Source organism: Lagenorhynchus albirostris, chromosome 11 (genome assembly GCF_949774975.1).
Source record: "Lagenorhynchus albirostris chromosome 11, mLagAlb1.1, whole genome shotgun sequence".
In the NCBI taxonomy this organism is placed as follows: domain Eukaryota; kingdom Metazoa; phylum Chordata; class Mammalia; order Artiodactyla; family Delphinidae; genus Lagenorhynchus; species Lagenorhynchus albirostris.
The window spans coordinates 78693374-78714235 of record NC_083105.1 but is presented as its reverse complement, the minus strand read 5'-3'; the positions used below and the strand labels follow the sequence as shown (position 1 = coordinate 78714235).

At 38.7% G+C, this 20862-nt stretch overlaps 1 protein-coding gene across 2 annotated transcripts in view; it reads right to left on the bottom strand.

Annotated features, from left to right (window-relative positions):
* DENND5B (DENN domain containing 5B) overlaps window positions 1-20862 on the bottom strand; it is a 205946-nt gene that overhangs the window by 36134 nt on the left and 148950 nt on the right. For both annotated transcript variants that reach the window (XM_060166609.1, XM_060166610.1), the window contains 5 exons: window positions 19444-19594; window positions 9179-9272; window positions 4555-4686; window positions 3121-3273; window positions 2148-2226 (listed from right to left, as the gene is read on the bottom strand). In XM_060166609.1, coding sequence (XP_060022592.1) covers window positions 2148-2226; window positions 3121-3273; window positions 4555-4686; window positions 9179-9272; window positions 19444-19594 — 609 coding nt within the window. The remainder of the gene's footprint in view (window positions 1-2147; window positions 2227-3120; window positions 3274-4554; window positions 4687-9178; window positions 9273-19443; window positions 19595-20862) is intronic.

Genomic DNA, 20862 nt, shown 5'->3' with positions numbered 1-20862 from the left:
TGATGATAATGAGGGAGGCTATGCATGTGTAGGGGCAGAGGCTACAGGGGAAATCTCTGAACCATCTCTTGAATATTGCCATGAATCTAAAACTGCTATAAAAATAAAATCTATTAAAAAAATTTCAAGACAGTCTACCCTGCTATGGTCCTCTTACTAAGAGATCTTTTCCATTCTTCTGCAACCCTTAAAATGTCTGATTCCTGTTTAGTGCTGCTTCTGAAAGAATAGTAATGATCTATCACCTAATCTCATCCTGGCTCGATGCTAATAAGAGCTGTCTTCAAACCCACCGTGAATCTCTAAGGACTTGGAGGATCTTTCCTTAATATGAAGATGCAGACTGTTTACTGCCATTAATTAGGAAGCTAAGTAGTTGGCAAACAAAAAGTTTTTTTGGGGGAAAAAAACAAATACCCAGATTTAAAATCATTAAAGTCAGTAACTGCTAATTTCTAAATAATTAGAACACACTGTTTCTCAACAATGAATGATTTTACTTTTAAACTGATTTTTTCAAATACATTTCACACTGTCATCTTTTTAAGTCCTAACTTTGTGGGCTGAATTATCAGAAGTGTTAGAGCAATATTTATCAAACCCACCCCTTCAAACAGACAATAAATTTGATTTCAAAAGCTACACAGCTTACATTAATCCTACTTAGGATCAGTACAATATTTAGCTTATGTTCGTTCTTAGATCTCCAGCCCTTCATTGACACCTGGCAGTGTAGCACAGGGACTGCATGAGGCTTTGACACATTCCATATTTCTGAGCCTTGACTTCAGAGTTTTACTGGTGTCATTACTGACTGACTGAAAGGCCCTGCAAACAGCTGAGTCTCTGGTCTCTAGCTCAACCACCCACAATTTGACCATTCAAAGCCATGAACTTGCTGGTGTTGCCTGGTAGCTGCTCACTTTAACAGCTGGACATTCTCATATGCCTGTTCAGCACAAGAGTCAAATGCTTCCACCTCCCTGCTTAACTGAGCTTGGCTTTGCAACATTTCATCCTACAAATGGTTATTTCTTCCTAGGAATTTATTTATTCTAATTAGGGTAAACTACCTTGGTTATGGCCTTACATCTGAACAGCTAAATCTTCTATGAACGTGGGTAAACGTTAGAGATAGTTTCAGGGAATATGCCAATGCACTTTTACTTTGTCAATAGAAAAACGGACAACGGAGATAGATGGACACTAGAGAACGCTTTTAAACTCGATCTAAATCTTTATAAATACAGTTACATCCCGGGATATCAGAACCTTGACATTCTGTTTAGAGGGGCTCCAGGGCAATGTAGTATCAAATTCATATTCCTAGCTGTTTTATTGGATACATTGAAAAACTAGGTTTCCAACAATAAACACCACATTTAGGGTAGTACTGCCCTCTAGGGGCAGTGAGGGGAATGGAAATAGGGTGGTTCAATCATATTTGCTTTATTTCTTACGCTGGTGGTTGTCTTACGAGTTTTTAAAAAAATAAAACTTTTTTTTTCACATTTTTCTATGTCTAAAGTAATCAATAATTTTAGAAAATGTTCCCAAATAGCTGACTCAGTATAAAACATTTTACATCTACTGGCTTTCCACTGTTACTTCTACTTTTTGTGAAATAGATGGTTATTTTACCATTATTAGCTAATGACTCATGATACTGTAACATGAGATGTCTTGTTATAAACTGAAGAAGAAATCTGATTTCCGAATACTTTTGAAACATATATACATGTTTTCTCCTCTGAAAGATTATTAACGATGTGAATAAACTTTTATTTAAGGAAAAAACCAGTATACACCGTACCCTAAGACTGCTGAGAGTAAGGTATACTACTTGTATGATCTATGAGTACAACTCATTAGACGTTTTCAAATGTTTTCTGATTGGATCAACACTACAGCCTTGGCATGCCTAATATTAGTTTCCCTATCTTGTGGATGAGGAAGCTGAAGATCAGAAAGGTCAAGGGACTTTTCCCAGGTCTCACAGCTAGTACGTAATATTGCTCCTTCTACTCTACCCCAAGATGGGATGAGCGTCAGCTTGAGAGAGGTGGAGACAAACCCACAGGTGCTGATTTTTCACATGGTTCACTGCTGCCAGTGCTGTAGAAACAATCAAGTCAATGAATTCTCACCTGGTGATTCTGCAAGGTGCTCTTGTTTCTCTTCTCTGTCCTGAAACTGAATTAAATGTGACCACAAAGCTGACTTCCCCTGAAAGTACAAGGCATATAAAGTTTTTCATTTTATAAGAAATGATTCATCAAAAAATAACTTATCAAAACTATTCACACTGAAATGCCTATTTTTTTGAAGCTGGGAGACCCAAGCTCATCCATTCCTAGCTGTGTGACATTCTGAGCACCCCACTCCATGTGTAGTGAGGGTCGTCCTTTGCCTCACTGACAAGACTGGCAACAGCCTGGGGAAGGGCAGCTAAGCAAAGGGCAAAAGTGCAGGCAAGGAAATTCCCGACTTCAGCTCAGTTGTTACTTAGTTGTATGTAACTAGGGCTGTCTACACTGCCCTACACTGCCCTAGGGGCCACACAAGCAAGCACAGAATTAAAGGCTCCAGCAGCACAGAATGTACTTCTGTATGCAAAATATGTTTGGATGTATGTAGTAGCAATGAGGGAAGAAAACTGGGGCAAGAGGAGAAAGAGAAGAGGGGACAAAGAGAGGAAGATGAACAGAAAAAAAAAAAAAACAGAAAGGGAAATGAGGGACAAAAGCAAAGAAATCATCTATGTTTCTGCCTTGAATAACCAGATAACTTAAAATGGCAAAGAACTGTTAATTCTGGCGAATAGATTTTTTTCTCGGACAGCGATGAAAGCAGATACTTAATGGAATCTACAGGGGATACAGCCTCCACAGTGAATGTGCTGTTTTATCTTTTCCTGTTTACCAGAAAAGAGCCCCAAACTGCCTGCTAATCATGGGTTATATTTTCTTTTTCTGGAATTAAAATGCCTGGGGCGTATTTCTAGTCATCCTGTGACAAAGGGACATAACCTTGAATTTTTATAATATCTTTTTCTTTTTGTTACTTTTCTTAACAGAGCTCCTAACTCGCCCTGTCACCAGGGCCTCCTGAGACTGTTACCTGCTTGACCTGCAAGCCATGGCTCCATATCCTTTCCAGCAGGTCACAGAGGCTGGCGATCAGGGTGTTCTCCTCCAAGCCGGTTATGTTTGCTTCCCCATGGCCCAGTTCCACTGCTTCGTGTCCCATCTTTTCCACCAACATGCGTTTTGTCTGAAAACATCACATGTGGTCGCAAGTGTTAACCCCAGCAGTGAGCCCAAAAGCCATCAAGTCAATTCCTGGATCAGGAGATCTGGGTTCCCCTTCATTATACTTCTAACTGCAGATTTTGAATCACCTTGGGAAAAGTGTCTTAATCTCTGTGGTCAACTAACAAGTAATATTATGTATACTTTTACTATTTTGTCAGAGAAAGAGTCACTAAAGAGAGACTCTGATGCTATTTTAAAGTATCCTCATGTAAATGCTTATGTACAACAATTTTCAGATTACTTACTTGAATAACATTGGGGGATTACACCAGGCCTAGAAAATATACTATAGAATCTGAAACCCCAACCTGCCACAACTCACACTTCATCTTAGCATACTAAAGGTATTCACACTTAGTTTTGATTGCATTTAGGCAAAAACCACAATACAAACAGGCAGCTCTAAATTTTTTCAGAGCCGTCTAATTTGTGAGTGAAGCAGACCTCTTTTTTTCCTTCCTCTTTTTCTCTTTCATCTCTTCTCTGCTATGAGTATGTACCAGAAAATGGAAAGGAAATGGAAGTCAGTTTCAAGTAAGTTAAGTTACAGCAGACTTAGCTGCCCTCATAAAATGTAAAGTGAGAGAGAATCTAGTTCCTCTAGGCAAGGACCTTGTCTGTGTGATTCAGCATTGTAAGCTGATGCTAAAATAGTGCATTTACTGAATACAGAGAAGGTACTCAAGAAATGACTGTCAAATAAATGAATGAAGTTATTGGCTAAAATGATGTTCTGAGTTTTGTCAATTTGTATTGCTACCTCTGATAAACACAGATGTCTGAGAGGAGACTCATGTGTAATATACACAAACCTACAACACAGCTAAGGTCTTCTTCTTTATGGATCTACGCACACACATATGAGCACAGATAAGGTTCTACACAGGTGCACACAGAGACACGTATAAACACATACAAAAAAATGTGTTGCCTTTCACATAAGATGACGACATCCCTGACGCAACTTCTGACTGGTTTAATATCTGTCATGTTGGAGAGGAAGATAGCAATGGCCGAAAGGTGAGAAAAACCATGCAGGGCTCCCATGTCACTGATTCTGTGGGTAACAGAACCCATCGAGGTTCATGCCCTCAGTAAAGAGCACATGAGGTTTATGCCCCAGTAAAAGTGTCCTTCTAGGGAAGCTACAGGCTCAAGTGGGGGTTGGCTCAGCTCATCTTAGTTTCATACATGGATTGAACATGAATGTACACTGTCCTGCACAGTGAGTAATACATACCTTCATTCTACATTCTTTTAATAAGCCTTCTACAAATTTCCAGTTGGTTTGTGCAATCACTGCAGGAGAGAGGTCTGACAATTTGGGTTGCCTCAGGTTTTTTCCTAAACTTCGTGCCTCTTGCATGTATTTCTAAAAATTAAAGAGTATTTTTAATGCATAAACATCAGATATTCTTCTGACCTACTTAACCTTACAAACAAGTGCGGGAACAACAAGATGCAAAAAAAGGCCATAAGTGTATACGTGCAACAGCAGTTCAAGGTTTAGCACACTGAAAGGCAGAAGGTATTCCCACCCCCTCTACTGTTACCCCGTGAAAAGGAGAGTGACAGAAGCCACACCAAGTAAAAGCTCATTCAAAATGAGATGGAGTTTCATCTAGTTCAGTCTTTTTATTGGGAATACCCAGGGGTGTGATTAGTCAGGATCATGGCTGGGATGGAAACATTTGCATGTCTGAATAACAAATCCAAGGCTCTCCAGGAACCCAGTGATTCTCAGATCACTGGTTTCCTCCACTCATCTCCCCACAAAACAAGAGCCTTGACATGCTTCTAACCTCTTGGGCAGTGCTGTCCAACCCAACCCTTTGCTCTAATCAAGTCACAACAGTAAAATCAGGAGCTCTGGAAAATGGCTGCAACCAATTTTATGACCTCAGGCATATCTGCTTATTCATAAAATGGGCATAAAACAAGCCCACCTGCCTCACAGAAAGCTATGAGATCACTCTGAAAAGTATGTGCTCCAAATGCAGGAGGAGGCCTCTTGTTTCCAAGACATTTTGCTACATCCCTCCTTTGCCTTGTTCCACAGTCAAAAGAAAGCAGAAATATCATTTTAGGAGACATCGATGGCTCAGAGAGGACCACAGAAACTCAGACCACTGCTCTTGAGCTTTGATTAGTGAACTTCCAGGAAAAAAAAAAAAAAAATCACTACACGTAATTAGCGCAGGACAGCTGTTGTCTCTCTTCTTTCTGTGGTACCTGCAAAAGCTCATCAGATACCTTATGTTTGTCAGGACCACAGGGCAGAATCTCCAAAAAGTCTAAGTGTCTTCTTAGGTCCATATTTAGAGAATAATTGCTCTAAATTATACAGTAAAACCAGCAGTTTATTGGAGAGAGAGAGATTGCAAGCCAGCACATCCTCCCACAGATACATATGTGAAGTCTATCTTTTCTATCTTAAGGGGAAATTTGATATTATAAGAAAAAGATGTGTAAAATCCTTTGCATTCTTTAAATAAAAGAGAGTTTGCACATTTAATACATTCCCCCTTGGAAGAAAAATAACCTGCTAAATCTAGTACAATTCGTTAAAAATCTCATCAACTAGGGATTCAACGAATCCATTTACCTTCTACTTCTACCAGCCCTCCTGACGAAAGGCAGCATTAACAAAATAATCTCTTTTCCAGTGTAATTATTTTAAGAACAGATTAAAAAATGAAATGAACTCTGCAAGAATTTAGTTTCTATAACAGCTGTGTATACTTCTTTCTGCTTCAAATCTTTTTTAGAGGGTCAAAGAAAGAGGAAAAATTGACAATGAGAGTCAATTATCACCACTAGGGAAATTAACTGTAACAAGGTCTAGTAAAACATCCTGAAGGTTAATGTTCACATAAATAAAATCAAGAAATGAAAAGTTTCAGAAAAACAAACCTGAGATATAAGACAGGGATCATATATGAGATTATAATACCTGCATTTCCTATCATTTCAGGTTGTACTAATGTTAACTGGAATATTACAAATTAGAGATAAATAGTTGGTAAAAACAAATGTTAACTGTTAAATGTTAAAAGAGTTCTGTTTCTCCCCCAGCCTCAATTCCTCCGTCTTTAGGACTTGTGCAAATGCAGAGAGACCCACTACAACACTCAATTCTCAAGAAGGGTTAAGTCTTAAACTTGGCTTAGGAAGAAATACACTGGCTACAAGGAAAGAAGTGAGGTACATGGTCAGGCAAGAGGCTAGGAAGAAGCCACAGGCATTTTTCTTTTCTCTGAAAAATATGCATAATTAGATTTTTTAAAGTCAGTAATTGGATTAAAAATTAAGCACTGTTTAAAGTTTATGTTCTATTTTATAAATGATAGCAAGCTAGAATGGGGCTGTCCTTTAGTGGCCATATTCACCAATCACCCTGCACATACAGGGCAGATGTAGTATTAGCCAACAGTGAATTCCACAGGGCCACGTGCAAACTCTCCTTCTGAGCACCTTTGCTGAAGCCACAAAATAAGCAACGTTCCACAGACATGCACAGAATGGATACAGGGGTGGCTCAAGGCCCTTCCTCACAGCAAGCAGTGAGGCTGCCCCTGTATACTACAAAAATAGAGCAGTGCCTTTACAGTAAACAAGTGATGATAAGAATGTAATTTTCTTTGGGGTCGCTGGAAGAAAAGGTGTACTTTAAGATAAAAAACTGAGAAGAAAGAGAAATCTTTCACAAGGACTGGTTTTATAATAAAGTCGATTTCCCGACAGAGGGAAGTCACCCCAGGTTTCTGCTGAGATTTTTACGATGCTCTTCGTCGTTGTTGCCTAAGCCAAAAGCAAACCAGTAGGAGCTACCTAGGAAAATATATCCTATTATTCAGTAAACACTGAAATAACTGCTCTTTAGTACAGGCTTTCCCTGAATTTTCTAATAACCACACTGTGCCTCTAACCAGCATGGAGCTTGTGAAGAGCAGACCACTGTAAAGTTAAGTAAATTTATATTAATATGTCGTTACGGGAAAAAATACAACCAGGAGTCCTAAGTAACTCTGGCCCTCAGGTGAGTAGCTGTTCAGTGCAACTCAGTGTGCAGGGTTACTGGGAAGAGCACTGGCTTGGAGTAAGGAGGCCTGGCCTGTGGGCCTAGGCCTGACTTTGTGTGTCCATTTGACTTTAGGCAAGCCTCTCAGACTTCAGTTAAATCATGTCAAGTTGGACAAAGTTACCTCAAATGTTCCTCTTAGCACTAAGATTCTATATTGATGATCTGATTTTCTGACCATATAAAATACAGACCAGGAATAAGGAAGGTAAATTAAAACACTGTGGAGGGGCTTCCCTGGTGGCTCAGTGGTTAAGAGTCCGCCTGCCGATGCAGGGGACATGGGTTTGAGCCCCGGTCCGGGAAGATTCCACATGCCGCGGAGTGGCTGGGCCCGTGAGCCATGGCCGCTGAGCCTGTGCTCCGCAATGGGAGAGGCCACAACAGTGAGAGGCCCGTGTACCACAAAAAAAAAAAAACAAAAAACACTGTGGAGATAAAACTCGGCAAAAGAAAAGCTGTTTGAAAATGAATCACTTCTGCACTTTTGCAAAATGCTTAAATAAAATTTGAATATTTAATGTATTTCCCCTTTGGAAGAAAAACAATTGTGTTAAATCTAGTCCCCCCTTTCCCCCTCAAAAACACCACTGATGGGGAATTTAAATAATCAGTTTTATCTGCCAATGGTATAGAATTACTCTTGTTAGCGCACACCACCATGAAAAGGTACCAATCACAAAAGGAAGTGGAGAGCTAACAGTTCACGTCACAAGGTGATGTGAGGCATTCTAGAGCTATGTGCACTCATACACGTGGATGATTCGAGGAACACCAAAGACAAGGTTCAGGAACATCTGCAAAGCACTTTCAGGCATAGAACATACCAGGCAGCACTCAGAGAAGGATTTTTTAGGAAGCCGTGCAGGAGGAGGTGGACCCTGATCCCACTCCCAGAATGCCATGGAGTTCTGACAGACCACAAGTTCCCCGGAAGGCTAAGAGGATGGAGAAGTGCCAATGACAGAAAAGCAAAAAAAGAAAAGGACAGGGAGAAAGAGACAGCAAAACAAGCATGCATATGATAAAGTCACAGAAAGTCGCAGAAGGGAAGGGAGAGAAGAAATACAGCAGCACAAAAGAAAAGCAGTAGACAGGCTATGCGTCAGTTCTTAAGAAAATGTTTAAAATCATATATATATACATGAACACATCAACAAAGAGCAATATATATATTTGGAATGCTGTTTTCTGCTTTATTTCTACCCATCTGAGTTTAGAAAATAGTTAACGGATCTTCTGACTGTATTTTCTTTTGATCACAAGAAAAAATAAAAACTTACTTATCATTATCATTATTCAAATGTGTAATTACCGTTTTGTTTTCAAGTAGTACAAATAAAGCATAAAGATCTCAATTTAAAATAATTTAAAAACACTCCTAAAAATGGTGTCAGCAGGCCAAGGACAAAGCACAGGCAAATGTATCTTTACTTACTAAGTTTAAATTATGCTTGAAACTTAGAAAGTCTACGCTTCTTATAGCTTTTTTTCCCTGTGGGAGACACACTGACCAAAAATGTATCCTAAGCTTAGCCTTTACTTGATGTGGTACACAGGGCGACTTGTTTTACAGCCTTATTTTAGATGTATTAAAATGACAAAAAATGGAAAAAAAGGTGCTTTCAGCTATGTCAGTATAAAAGGATTACTATTTTAAAACAAAATTGAACCGATTCTTTTAGAAGAACACAAAAGAACCTACACAATGACACCTGCTGGGCTAAGTAAGCCTAGTTCACAGTTCTTGCATCAAGGCATCCCGGGAGGGCAGCCCACATACCTCCCTCAAGTCGTTGTCCAGCCCAACGTGCTCGGAATGTTGGCGAAGGCGGTCTTTCCGGCGCTGTGCAGTGGCACTCCGACTTACCCAGCGACTGAAAGAACAGAAGGGGTAGGTTAAAAGAAACAACGCAACAAAAAAAAATGTGATCACTTGTCTTTAAAATAGAAAGAATGTACTGTTGAAAACCAAAGACCAACAATACTTATTTTTCAATCAATTCTTTTTAAAAATATATAGCAGCTTTATTGAGATGTCATTTAGATACATACAATTCACCCATTTAAAGTAACCAATTCAATGGTTTTTAGTATATTCATAGAGATATGCAATCATCACCACAATCAATGCTTTGTTGAAACCAAGGTTAAAAAATGCACAGTAGCTGTAATGATCTTCTCTTTTCCACCTTATCTGCCCAACAGAACCCCAAACCTGGATAGGCACTACCCTCTCACTTCCTTTTAAAATATCCATGCAAATTAGTTATTGATCTCCCTCATGACTACCATGAACCACTTTACCTGCCCTTTATCAACTTTCCCTCACTCGCCATTCCCAAACCTCTCACTTTATCCTCAAGAGCCTCCACTCAACTGATGACCCAGCCTTGCCTCCCTCTTCCTACTCTCTACTTCAATGACGCACACACGCAAACCCCTCATCTTTCTTCTAATCCCAAAGTATAATGTATATTGGCCACAACTATTGCTTCCACCAGGATCCCTGACCAGTTCTCTCTTGCCTCCTCCAATCTGCTCCATTAGAAACCTCCTGTGCCATATCTCCAATTTTTCTCTCTCAACTGAGTATTGCCCTTCAGCTTACAAGTATGCTGACATGCGATAGTTACATTTAAAACTGTTTCCTCACTCTTCTCATGTAAACATTCTTAAGAAAAGTTTAGATGTAAGGCCTCTACTTATTTATCTTTGGATATTTTGTTCATCTCAAATCAGCTTCTTCCCCTGAAAATGCTCTTGAAGCCATTTATAGCCCTCACTGCCAATCCAATGGCTATTCTTCAATTCTTAGCTTACTTAAACTCTCTGCTGATCACCCTTTCTACCTTAAAACTCCAGTTGTCTTCAACTACCTCAGTGCTTCCAATAGGATAAGCTCTCTCACCTTTGAGCCTCTGAAGATGAAGTTTTCTCCCAACTTCTATTCATCTCTCAGACAGCTTTAGATGCTACACAGGAAGTCTTCTATGGTTCTTCCAAATCTAAATTAGCTACCCCTCTTATACTCTCCAATTGTAGCATTTATCACAGTGTGTTATAATTACTTATCTCTATTTTCTATACAATCCTCTCTACTATAAACGCTTGAAGGGTTGGTATCATGTCTTTCAGCCATTTTATTTGCAGAGTCAACTACATCACCTGCCCCTTCTATAAATATACCCTAAATAAATGTAATCAGAGACACAGTCTAATATTTAGGTTTATAGACGTTCATCACAGCATATATGCAATAACCAATTCTGTGTTTCCATTATTCTAAGACTCACATTTTGGTTTTTAAATGTTCCTGAAACTAGGATGAATCTACTATTTCATATACATGTTTAAAGTATAATTTTTCCAAAAAGCTTTTGAATTAATAGCAGATCTTACAACCAACAGTTACTTAGAATCAAGTAAATGTGCTCAAAGCAACCCAAATGTTCAACAGTAGGAGGTGCTATATAATGAAACATCATAATAGTCATTTAAAAAAATTAAGTTACTAGGAATATCAATAATATGGGAGAGTACTCATGATACAATAATGAATGAAAAAGCAGGATACAACACTGTGTAAGCATTTTCTACTTTTGTAAAAAACAAAACAAGTATGGACATGCACACATATCAGGATCCATGCAATGGAAGGGCATAAAACCAAATGTTAACATCTCATGGTGATGGCATTATAGGTGGTTTTATTTTTATTTACAATTAATTTTTTATTGAGGTATAGTTGATATACAATATTATACAAGTTTCAGGTATACAACAAAGTGATTCACAATTTTTATTATTTTTTTTAGTTAAAAAATTTTATTTATTTAGTTCAGTTTGCATCGGGTCTTAGTTGTGGCATGCGGGATCTTTTGTCGTGGCGTGCGTGCTTCTCTCTAGTTGTGGCGCGCGGGCTTAGTTCCCCTGCGGCACGTGGGATCTTAGTTCCCTGACCAGGAATCGAACCACTGTCCCCTGAATTGGAAGGCAGATTCTTAGCCACTGGACCACCAGGGAAGTCCCAAAGTGAGTCACAATTTTTAAAGGTCATATCATATTCCATTTACAGTTATTATAAAATATTGGGTACATTTCCTGTGTTGTACAGTATTATCCTTGTAGCACATTTATTTTGTGCATAGTAGTTTGTACTTCTTAATTCCCTCCTCCTATCTTGTCCCTCCCTGCTTTGCTCTCCCCACTGGTAACCACTAGTTTGTTCTCTGTATCTGTGAATCTGTTTCTGTTTTGTTATGTTCACTAATTTGTTTTATTTTTTAGATTCCACATATAAGTGATATCATTATTTGTCTTTCTCTGACTTATTTCACTTAGCATAATACCCTCCATGTCCATCCATGTTGTTGCAAATTGCCATTCTTTTTTTTTTTTTTGCGGTATGCGGGCCTCTCACTGTTGTGGCCTCTCCCGCCATGGAGCACAGGCTCCAGACACGCAGGCTCAGTGGCCATGGCTCACGGGTCCAGCTGCTCCGTGGCATGTGGGATCTTCCCAGACCGGGGCATGACCCCGTGTCCCCTGCATAGGCAGGCGGACTCTCAACCACTGCACCACCAGGGAAGCCCTTTCATTCTTTTTTATGGCTGAGTAATATTCCATTGTGTGTATATGTGTGTGTGTGTGTGTGTGTACACACACACATCACATCTTCTGTATCCTCATCTGTTGATGGACACTTAGGTTGCTTTCATATCTTGGCAATTATAAATAATGCTGCTATGAACATTTATTTATTTTTATAGTTGTGCGCCACACCTAGAGAGAAGCATGCACGCCACAACAAAAGATCCCGCATGCCACAACTAAGACCCGATGCAAACAAAAATAAATAAATTGGGGTGCATGTATCTTTTCGAATTCGTGTTTTCTGTTTTTTCAGGTAAATACCCAGAAGTGGAAATGCTATAAAATATAGCAGTAGAACTATAAAATAGTTCTATTTTTAGTTTTTTAAGAAACCTCCATACTGTTTTCCTTAGTGACCTCACTGATTACGTTCCCACCAATAGTGCATGAGGGTTCCATTTTCTCCACATCCTCACCAACGTTTGTTATTTGTGGTCCTCTTGATAACAGCCATTTTGACAGGTGTGAACTGATACCTCTCTGGTTTTAATTTGCACTTCTTTGATGATTAATGATGTTGAGCATCTTTCCTGTGCCTGTTGGCCATCTGTGTATGTCTTCTTTGGAAAAATGTCTATTCAGGTCTTCTGCCCATTTTTTTTTTTTTTTGCGGTACGCGGGCCTCTCACCGCTGTGGCCTCTCCCGCTGTGGAGCACAGGCTCCGGACACGCAGGCCCAGCGGCCACGGCCCACGGGCCCAGCCGCTCCGCAGCACGTGGGATCCCCCCGTACCGGGGCACGAACCCGCGTTCCCTGCATCAGCAGGCGGACTCTCAACCACTGCGCCACCAGGGAAGCCCTGCCCATTTTTTAATTGCGTTGTTTGTTTTTTTGATGTTGAGTTGTATGAGCTGTTTATTTGTGTTGGATATTAATTCCTTATTGGTCATATCATTTGCAAATATTTTCTCCCATTCAGTAGCTTGTCTTTTGGTTTTGTTGATGGTTTCCTTTGCTATGCAAAAGTTTTTAAGTTTAATTAGGTCTTATTTATTTATTTTCGCTTTTATTTCCTTTGCTCTAGGAGACAGATCTAAAAAATATTGCTATTTATGTCAAAGAGTGTTCTGCCTATGTTTCCTTCATATATCAAACTATTTAAAAAGATTTCTCAGGTCTTGACTTATCATCCCCATGACTGTATTCATTGTACTATTCTAGAAGTATTTACTGTTGAGTATATCCCTGACAGCACAGAGCTATACACGAGTTAAGAAATGAATTTATACTTTTGCCATTCAGCGAAAGTCATATTGCATTACTGACAATCCACAATTTAAAATTTTCTTATTAATGAAGTATCCAATTTACAAAAAGCTTAAAATGAGAACGCTGCTTCTTTTGTTGCTTTTTAAATAACTTATGCATGGCTTTGGTTTCAAACTGACGAATCATCTCGTTTCAGTCTGCTATTTAGAGGAACACTGAATAATTATTATAAAAATGGTAGCAAAGGAAGGTAACCCCTCTTAAAATAGTGTTTGTTTGTTTTTTTCTAAAGAATAGGTTTATAGCAGGAAAAAAAGGTACAAAGATCTAGTGACAGATCTTTGAAGTAGAATCCTTGGAAATGTCCCTAAAGCAAAAGATCAATAAAAGACTGTAAAAAGGACACAAAGAGAATTGGGTGACTGAAAAGGAAGATCCAGAAAAAAAGCGTATCAAGACACTGACAAAGATTCTCTGCTTGACCAAACTTTAGTCAGACTCCTAACCCTTCCTAAGCCCATTTGTGCACTTCTTTGTAAAATTCACTTTTAGCAAGAACCTAGCTAAGTCAGTTTAGCAGAAACCATCTCCCCTCTCATTATATGATCATTCTGGATATCTGATCAGGTTCTGAATTCTCCACCATCCCCCAGGTGATGTCTAATCACCTAGGCCTGCCTTCCACAAGAATCCTGGTAGGTCAGTTTAGTCAGAATCCCCCATACCCATGATGTTTCCTCTTAGTAATTTTCTATCCGCTGACCTCCACTCTGCTCCTTGGTGATAAATTCCCACTTGTCCATGCAGTATTCAGAGAAGCCTCTAATCTCCCTCTCCACTGCAAGACCCCATTGCGGTGGTCCCTACACCTTGAATAAAGGTGCCCCTCCGCCTTGAATAAAGTCTGTCTTACCATCTTCAACAAGTGTCATGAATATTTTTTTAACAGCTCTGAAGCAAAATATAAATACCAGCTGATGAACTTATATAATAAATAAAGAGGAAGGGTAAAATATAAGTAACACAATGTACAAAGACCTGGAGGCCTTGGAAACAGCCTTGTAGCAAAAAACAGTCAGTGGAAGATAGTAAAATTTGTTCAGGGATTTAAAAAATTAGGGTTACTGGGCAAGGTGGTTCAAATAAATAGCAAAAATATGAAATAGATTATAAACACCAGCTGATAAACTTATATAATGAATAAAGGAAGGAGCAGAATACACATGGATGAACATTTCTCCTGGCAGGCAAAGTGGAAAAGCACAGAAGATAAGGATAAATATTAATTTACAGGATATAACTAGCATCTCACTCTGTGAGACAAAACGCCCAGTTTAATTTTATTTTCAAAACAGGGAAATGAGCATCTACTTAAGAAAATTACTATGAAGTCCACATATTCCTGGTCTTGTTAAGTAATTAATTTATTCTTTGCATAATTAAACCTCATTTCTAAGCATAATTTTACCAAAGATGACCACATTTGCTGAAATGCTAAAGACTGCTTATTTGCTTTTGCTTTGTAAGTAGTGTATGAAATTCTTACAGTTGATCAACCATTTGTACAGGCACGGTTATAAATCCCTTTACCCTGTAATTAGTTCTGACATCTATTCTCTTTCAGACTACAATCTAGCTGAAAATGTAATGCTTGGGGCTCTGTGTGGAAATGGGGAGATTATATATAAGATTAAAAGCAATAAAATATGGCATTTGAAAATTGAAATCTTCCCTTCTAAGCACTCCTTACTTCCTTTCCCTTCCTTTATTTTTCTTCACAAACCTTATCACTTTCTGACAGGTTACTTATTTTACATATTAAGTTTTTTTGTTTGCGTCCTCATGTTGAAAGCAGGGATTTTTGTTATTTTGTTCACTGCTAAACTCCCAATGAACAGGACAGTGTCTCACATATAGTAGGGGGGTCCCATAAATATTTGCCAAATGAATGAATGAGCACTCTAATGCTATCAAAAGGAAATAAAAACCATTTAAATTAATAGTCTACTCATATCAAATTGATTCAAAAAATTAGGATAATTTATAAACATAAGAAAAAAATGAATAAACTGATGACTAGTCATTCACTTCTGAAAAATAGAACACTGTATCCAGTACAATCATCTGTAAAGTCTGAATCCCCATAATGGTCAACATCTCTTAGCACATTTTAAGTTCAGTGTTTATAAAAGCAGGGATAGCTCTTCACTAGAAGGTGAAACCCTGTAAATTAACTAAGGTAAGTAAGGTAAAATTTTCAGTCATTAGCTATTTACCTCCATCTTGTAAGCAGCATATTAAATTCTCTCTACAGCCTTCCTACCCAAGACTTTAGCATAAACGCTTGCGTTTCTACAGGAGGGGCCGCCTTTCTAGTGAATCATCCTCCTTTACTGTCTTCATTAAAGTTCAAACAACCTATTTAAATAAAAGAGTTCAATCAAATAAAGCTTTTAAAAAATCCACAATTCTTTCACTTTACTGCATAGTGATCCTTTTCCAAATATGTAAAAGAATGCTGGTACTGAAGATTTTCCAGACCTTTCCACAGTTTTTATGAATGAGACACCATGAACGTGGTGCCAGGAATAAGGAGACCTGGGTTCTAATCCTAACCCTGCCATTAACCCAAAAGTGTACTCTTACCAACATATAACGATGACACTACTTCGGGGTTAGGCTATTTGATCTCAATCTTTTCTTCATGAAGCAAGATGGCGCCTGAAAATGTATCTTGCTTCCCAAATTATTATCCTATCTTCTTTTGGGTCCACCCCTCTTTTTTTTTTTTTTTTTTTTTTCCCCGGTATGTGGGCCTCTCACTGTTGTGGCCTCTCCTGTTGCGGAGCACAGGCTCCGGACGCTCAGGCTCAGCGGCCATGGCTCACGGGCCCAGCCGCTCTGCGGCATGTGGGACCCTCCCGGACCAGGGCACGAGCCCGTGTCCCCTTCATCGGCAGGCGGACTCTCAACCACTGCGCCACCAGGGAAGCCCCGGGTCCACCCCTCTTAACAGAGCCCAGTGTGAGGTAGAAGTGAGGCATCTGAGGGCTCTTTCATTCTGAAAGATCATTAGGCTGGTATGACAGGCTGTTGCTAAACTCCCTTACGTTCCATATTTTAGGCTATTCAAAATTTCTTGGGGGCTACCAAAGCAAAACATCCAATTCCAGAAGTAACAAAAGGCACACGTCACCTTTATATTAGAGTAACAGAGCCAGGCAGTATATGTAGTATAATGGTTAAGTGCTTGGGCCCCTGAATCAGCAGACCTAGGTTTGAATCCTAGTTTCACCACTTCCTACTATGTGACCTTGAAGCAAGCTGTTGACTGTCTCTGGGACTCAATCATAAAATGGGTAAAGCAATATAGGCTTTATATGTAGGGATATGCTTGTAATAAGGATCAATGAGCAATGTACTTAATGCAGTCAGAAGAGACGCCAGTGCAGACTGGCTTAATAATATTAGCTATTATCAGCTGCATCTCCACAACCAACACTCTCTTGGAATGGAGAAGGCTCCACTGGCAGGGAAGATAATGCTTTCTGAAAGCAGAAAAAATGGGTTACAAGGAAGGATAATTACTTTAAGTGAAGCAGTGATGAAAATTTCCAAATTTTTTTGACTGAGATCTCAAAAGGGGCAGATATTTATAATGATACACACAAGCACACCTCATTTTATTGCACTTCAAAGATACTGCATTTTTTACAGATTGAAAGTTTGTGGCAACCCTGTGTTGTCAGATGACAGCTAGCGTTTTTTAGCAATAAAGTATTTTAAGATATGTATATGTAAAAAAAATAGACATAATGTTATTCTACACTTAATAGACAAGAGCATAGCGTAAACATAACTTTTATATGCACTGGGAAACCAAAAACTTCTTGCTTTATTGCTATATTCACTTTACGGTGGTGGTCTGGAAACAAAACCATAATATCTCTGAGGTATGCCAGTACTAGACTCTGAAAGCAAAGGAAACAGCAATGTATATAGTACTGTAACTGTTTTCCTTAATTCATATACACCATCTTTTTTGCTTTGATGTGTTTGCTATCACTGTAGTTTTCTCAGGTGTAGACCTAAATGAATCAGTAATTTTGACACATTTCAGAAACACATTTAAAGGAACACCTTTAGATGGGAAAATGGTAAGGGTTTCATTCCTTTAGGTTATTAAAAATAGGACAGTAACTATACAAACACAAGATATACAAATATTACCACATATATATGCAGCCCAAGAAACTCCAAGTAGCACAATACTTAGCTTAGTATAGTGTTTAATAAATTAAACCAAGCATTACCATCACATATGATAAAGATAATTTACTAAGTTTTCTTTTTTCCTGACCAATAAAATCATGACAATCATTACGGGAAATAAAGAGGTTAAGTACCAAAACTTCCCCAACATGTAGCTCAGCAGATCATATGTTAGACAGAAACAGCATACTTTAAAGCCATCTTTCAAGAACTTGCATATTATTATTTAGATTGGGCCATTTAGGTTAAAAGGCATAATTCCACCTGTCTTATTCCCCTCACTGATTCTCTACTTGCCTTCTGGCTCAACGCCACTTCCATTTTATACACCCAATCTCTACCACAGTCTTCTATCTCATTTGTTGGCCACTGCCTGGCTCCTCCCTTTCCTTCTCTGAGCCTCTTTAATAAAATCACAGATGTTATAGAATGTTACTAAATGAGAAAAGGGGCAAGTGATTCCAAGCTGTCCAAGGATCCTAAGCTGGTTAGTGGTCAGGAATGAACTAAATTCCAGAACTGCTGATTTCCAATTCAAAGGCTTCTTTCCAACTTACCATATTCCCCATTAATACTCTCCTTTGAGTTCTTTTCTTGTAAAATCCTTCTTTATTACATTCTTGTGTTCAGCTAAAATCAAGAATTCCCCTAAATCCAAATAACCTCTCAATTCTAACCATATTCAGGTATTTTCTGAGTGGAATCATCTACCATAAAAAATGATATGGTTTACCTTTATTTTTGGTTGTTTTGTAATTTCTGCACTTGATACTTAAAAGTACAGAATGGTGTCATGGGTTGAATTGTGTCTCCCTAAAAGATAAGCTGAAGTCTTTTTTTAAAAATTAATTAATTAATTTATTTATTTTGGCTGCGTTGGGTCTTCATTCCTGCACGCGGGCTTTCTCTAGTTGCGGCGAGAGGGAGCTACTCTTCATTGCGGTGTGCGGGCTTCTCATTGTGGTGGTTTCTCTTGTTGCGGAGCACGGGCTCTAGGCACACGGGCTTCAGCAGCTGTGGCACGTGGGCTCAGTAGTTGTGGCTCGTGAGCTCTAGAGCACAGGCTCCCTAGTTCTGGCGCATGGGCTTAGTTGCTCCGCGGCATGTGGGATCTTCCCGGACCAGGGCTTGAACCAGTGTCCACTGCATTGGCAGGCGGATTCTTAACCACTGAGCCACCAGGAAAGCCCCAAGATATGCTGAAGTCTTAATCCCAACACCTGTGGATATCACCTTATTTGGAAAGAGGATCTTTGCACATGTAATCAAGTTAAGATGAGGGCATTTAGGGTGGGCCCTAATCCAACATAACTGTTGTCCTTATAAGAGGAGAGCAGACACAGAGGGATGGCAGCCTTGTGAAGAGGAGGCAGAGACTGAGTTATGCTCCTGTAAGACAAACAATGCCTGGGGCTACCAGAAGTGGGAAGGGGCAAGGAAGGGTCCTTTCCTACAGGCTTTGGAGGCAGCATGGCGCTGCCAATACCTTGATTTTGGACTTCTAGCTTCCAGAACTATGAAAGAATAAATTTCTCTTGTTTTAAGCCACCAAGTTTATAGTACTTTGTTACAGCAGTCCTAGGAAACTAATACAGACAGTGAAGGCATAACTTTTCTAATTCCATTAGACAGTATTAGCATTATATTTAAAACACAGTCATTTAAAATGAAACTATTCCCAAGTGCACATTACTTCAACAAGAGAAAAATATCTAGGCTTTGGATTTTCTTACATGATGGAATTAAAAGTCAAATACTCATTGAGTGTCAATTCATATTTCAAGCAGATTAATTTGGTCTTTGAAAAAGTAATGACTGATAAAATGTTTAACAGTTAAGCATTCCCCATTAGAGCACTGCGCCCTTCATTCACTCCTTCAACCAACTACTCAAGTGAAGAACATGCTTACTTGTTATTAGCTGGTCCTGTTGCCAAGACATCAGACTGTAACTTTGGAAAGAACCCTTGCTCATATTTGCCTTGACCAATTTTCATATCAAGTAGATGTGGGTGGATTGCAGTGTGATCCATTTTCATCAGCCGCTGCTCAATTGACTGGGCTATAAATTAAATTCATAACATATTAGACATTTCATTGGCTAAACCTTAAAAAATAATGCTTCCTCCATTCATGCAGTGACAAGAAACTCGACCTTTCTGATAGTCTGAAATAGATTTTTACAAAAGCTCTTCAGAAATCACGTATAATGTTAAGTATAAAAAGGTTAGTTTTAAGTAAATACTAGATAATTCATTTTCATATTATTTTCTGCATTTGTCAAAAGCAGGGCAGCGGGGTTAAAAAAAAATCTATAATTTAGTATTGAAACAGTTTCCCTTAAGTGGGAAATTCAATATTCTTAATGAAAATATGGTTCTAAGTACAACATTAAAGAAAATGATGGCAAATAAAATATTTTCCTTGAGCTGAAAGACAAAGGGAAGAAAAAAGCAAGCACTGTAGCCTTATGTTACTTTATTTCTTTGTGCAAAGAAATTAAATATTCATGCTTCTCCATTTGTAAAAACAAGGAACTGTGTAAAGTTTATCACCTCACTTTTAGCAACACATTCTCATTAGTAGGAGTCATTTAGGAGTGTTTATTAGATCAAAAGGCATAATGCAGAGAAAAATAAAATAAGCAGGCATTTAGAAAATGTCCAGGGGATGAGAAGCTGCCTTTTGAAGAATAAAATAGGCCAGAGTTAAAAAATAGGAATTACTCAACATTTCTATTTTAAAACCACATAAAGTTGAGAGATGTTTCAAAGGCCCAGGAAACAGTGAACTATTTCTCTGGTAAAAAATCTGATCTTAAATGCCTTTATCAACTGAATTTTCAAGAAAAAATATAATACTTGTGAAGCAAGATTAGGTCTCCCATCCCTTGACTAGAGATTACTGCAAGGAGAACAAGCAGTAAGTGTGGTTGTGTGATAAACAGAACACACCATGGGAACTGCCAATCTTGGGATTTGAGAGAAGTAAACAGGTATTTTTACAAATATTTCATAGAATCAGTTTATTTTGCCCCACTCAATACCAGCAGATTGAGTATTGCTGGTTCTTCCCCATATATACTCTAGAAAAATTTCTGTTTTGGATGGGGAGGGGTCTGTCCATGACACATTTCACTCTTGTCAAATGGAGCTGCTTAAGACCATCTTATGTGAGATGGATGCCTCCCAGCCAGTTGTTTGCATTTGCAACATTAAGGCATGTGTGCAGAAGGCATTATTACCCTAAACTTCAAAATGTTAGATATGTTTTAAGCTTCCCTAATTTTTCTTTATAACTCATATGAATTTATCCACAACTTTTTGAATT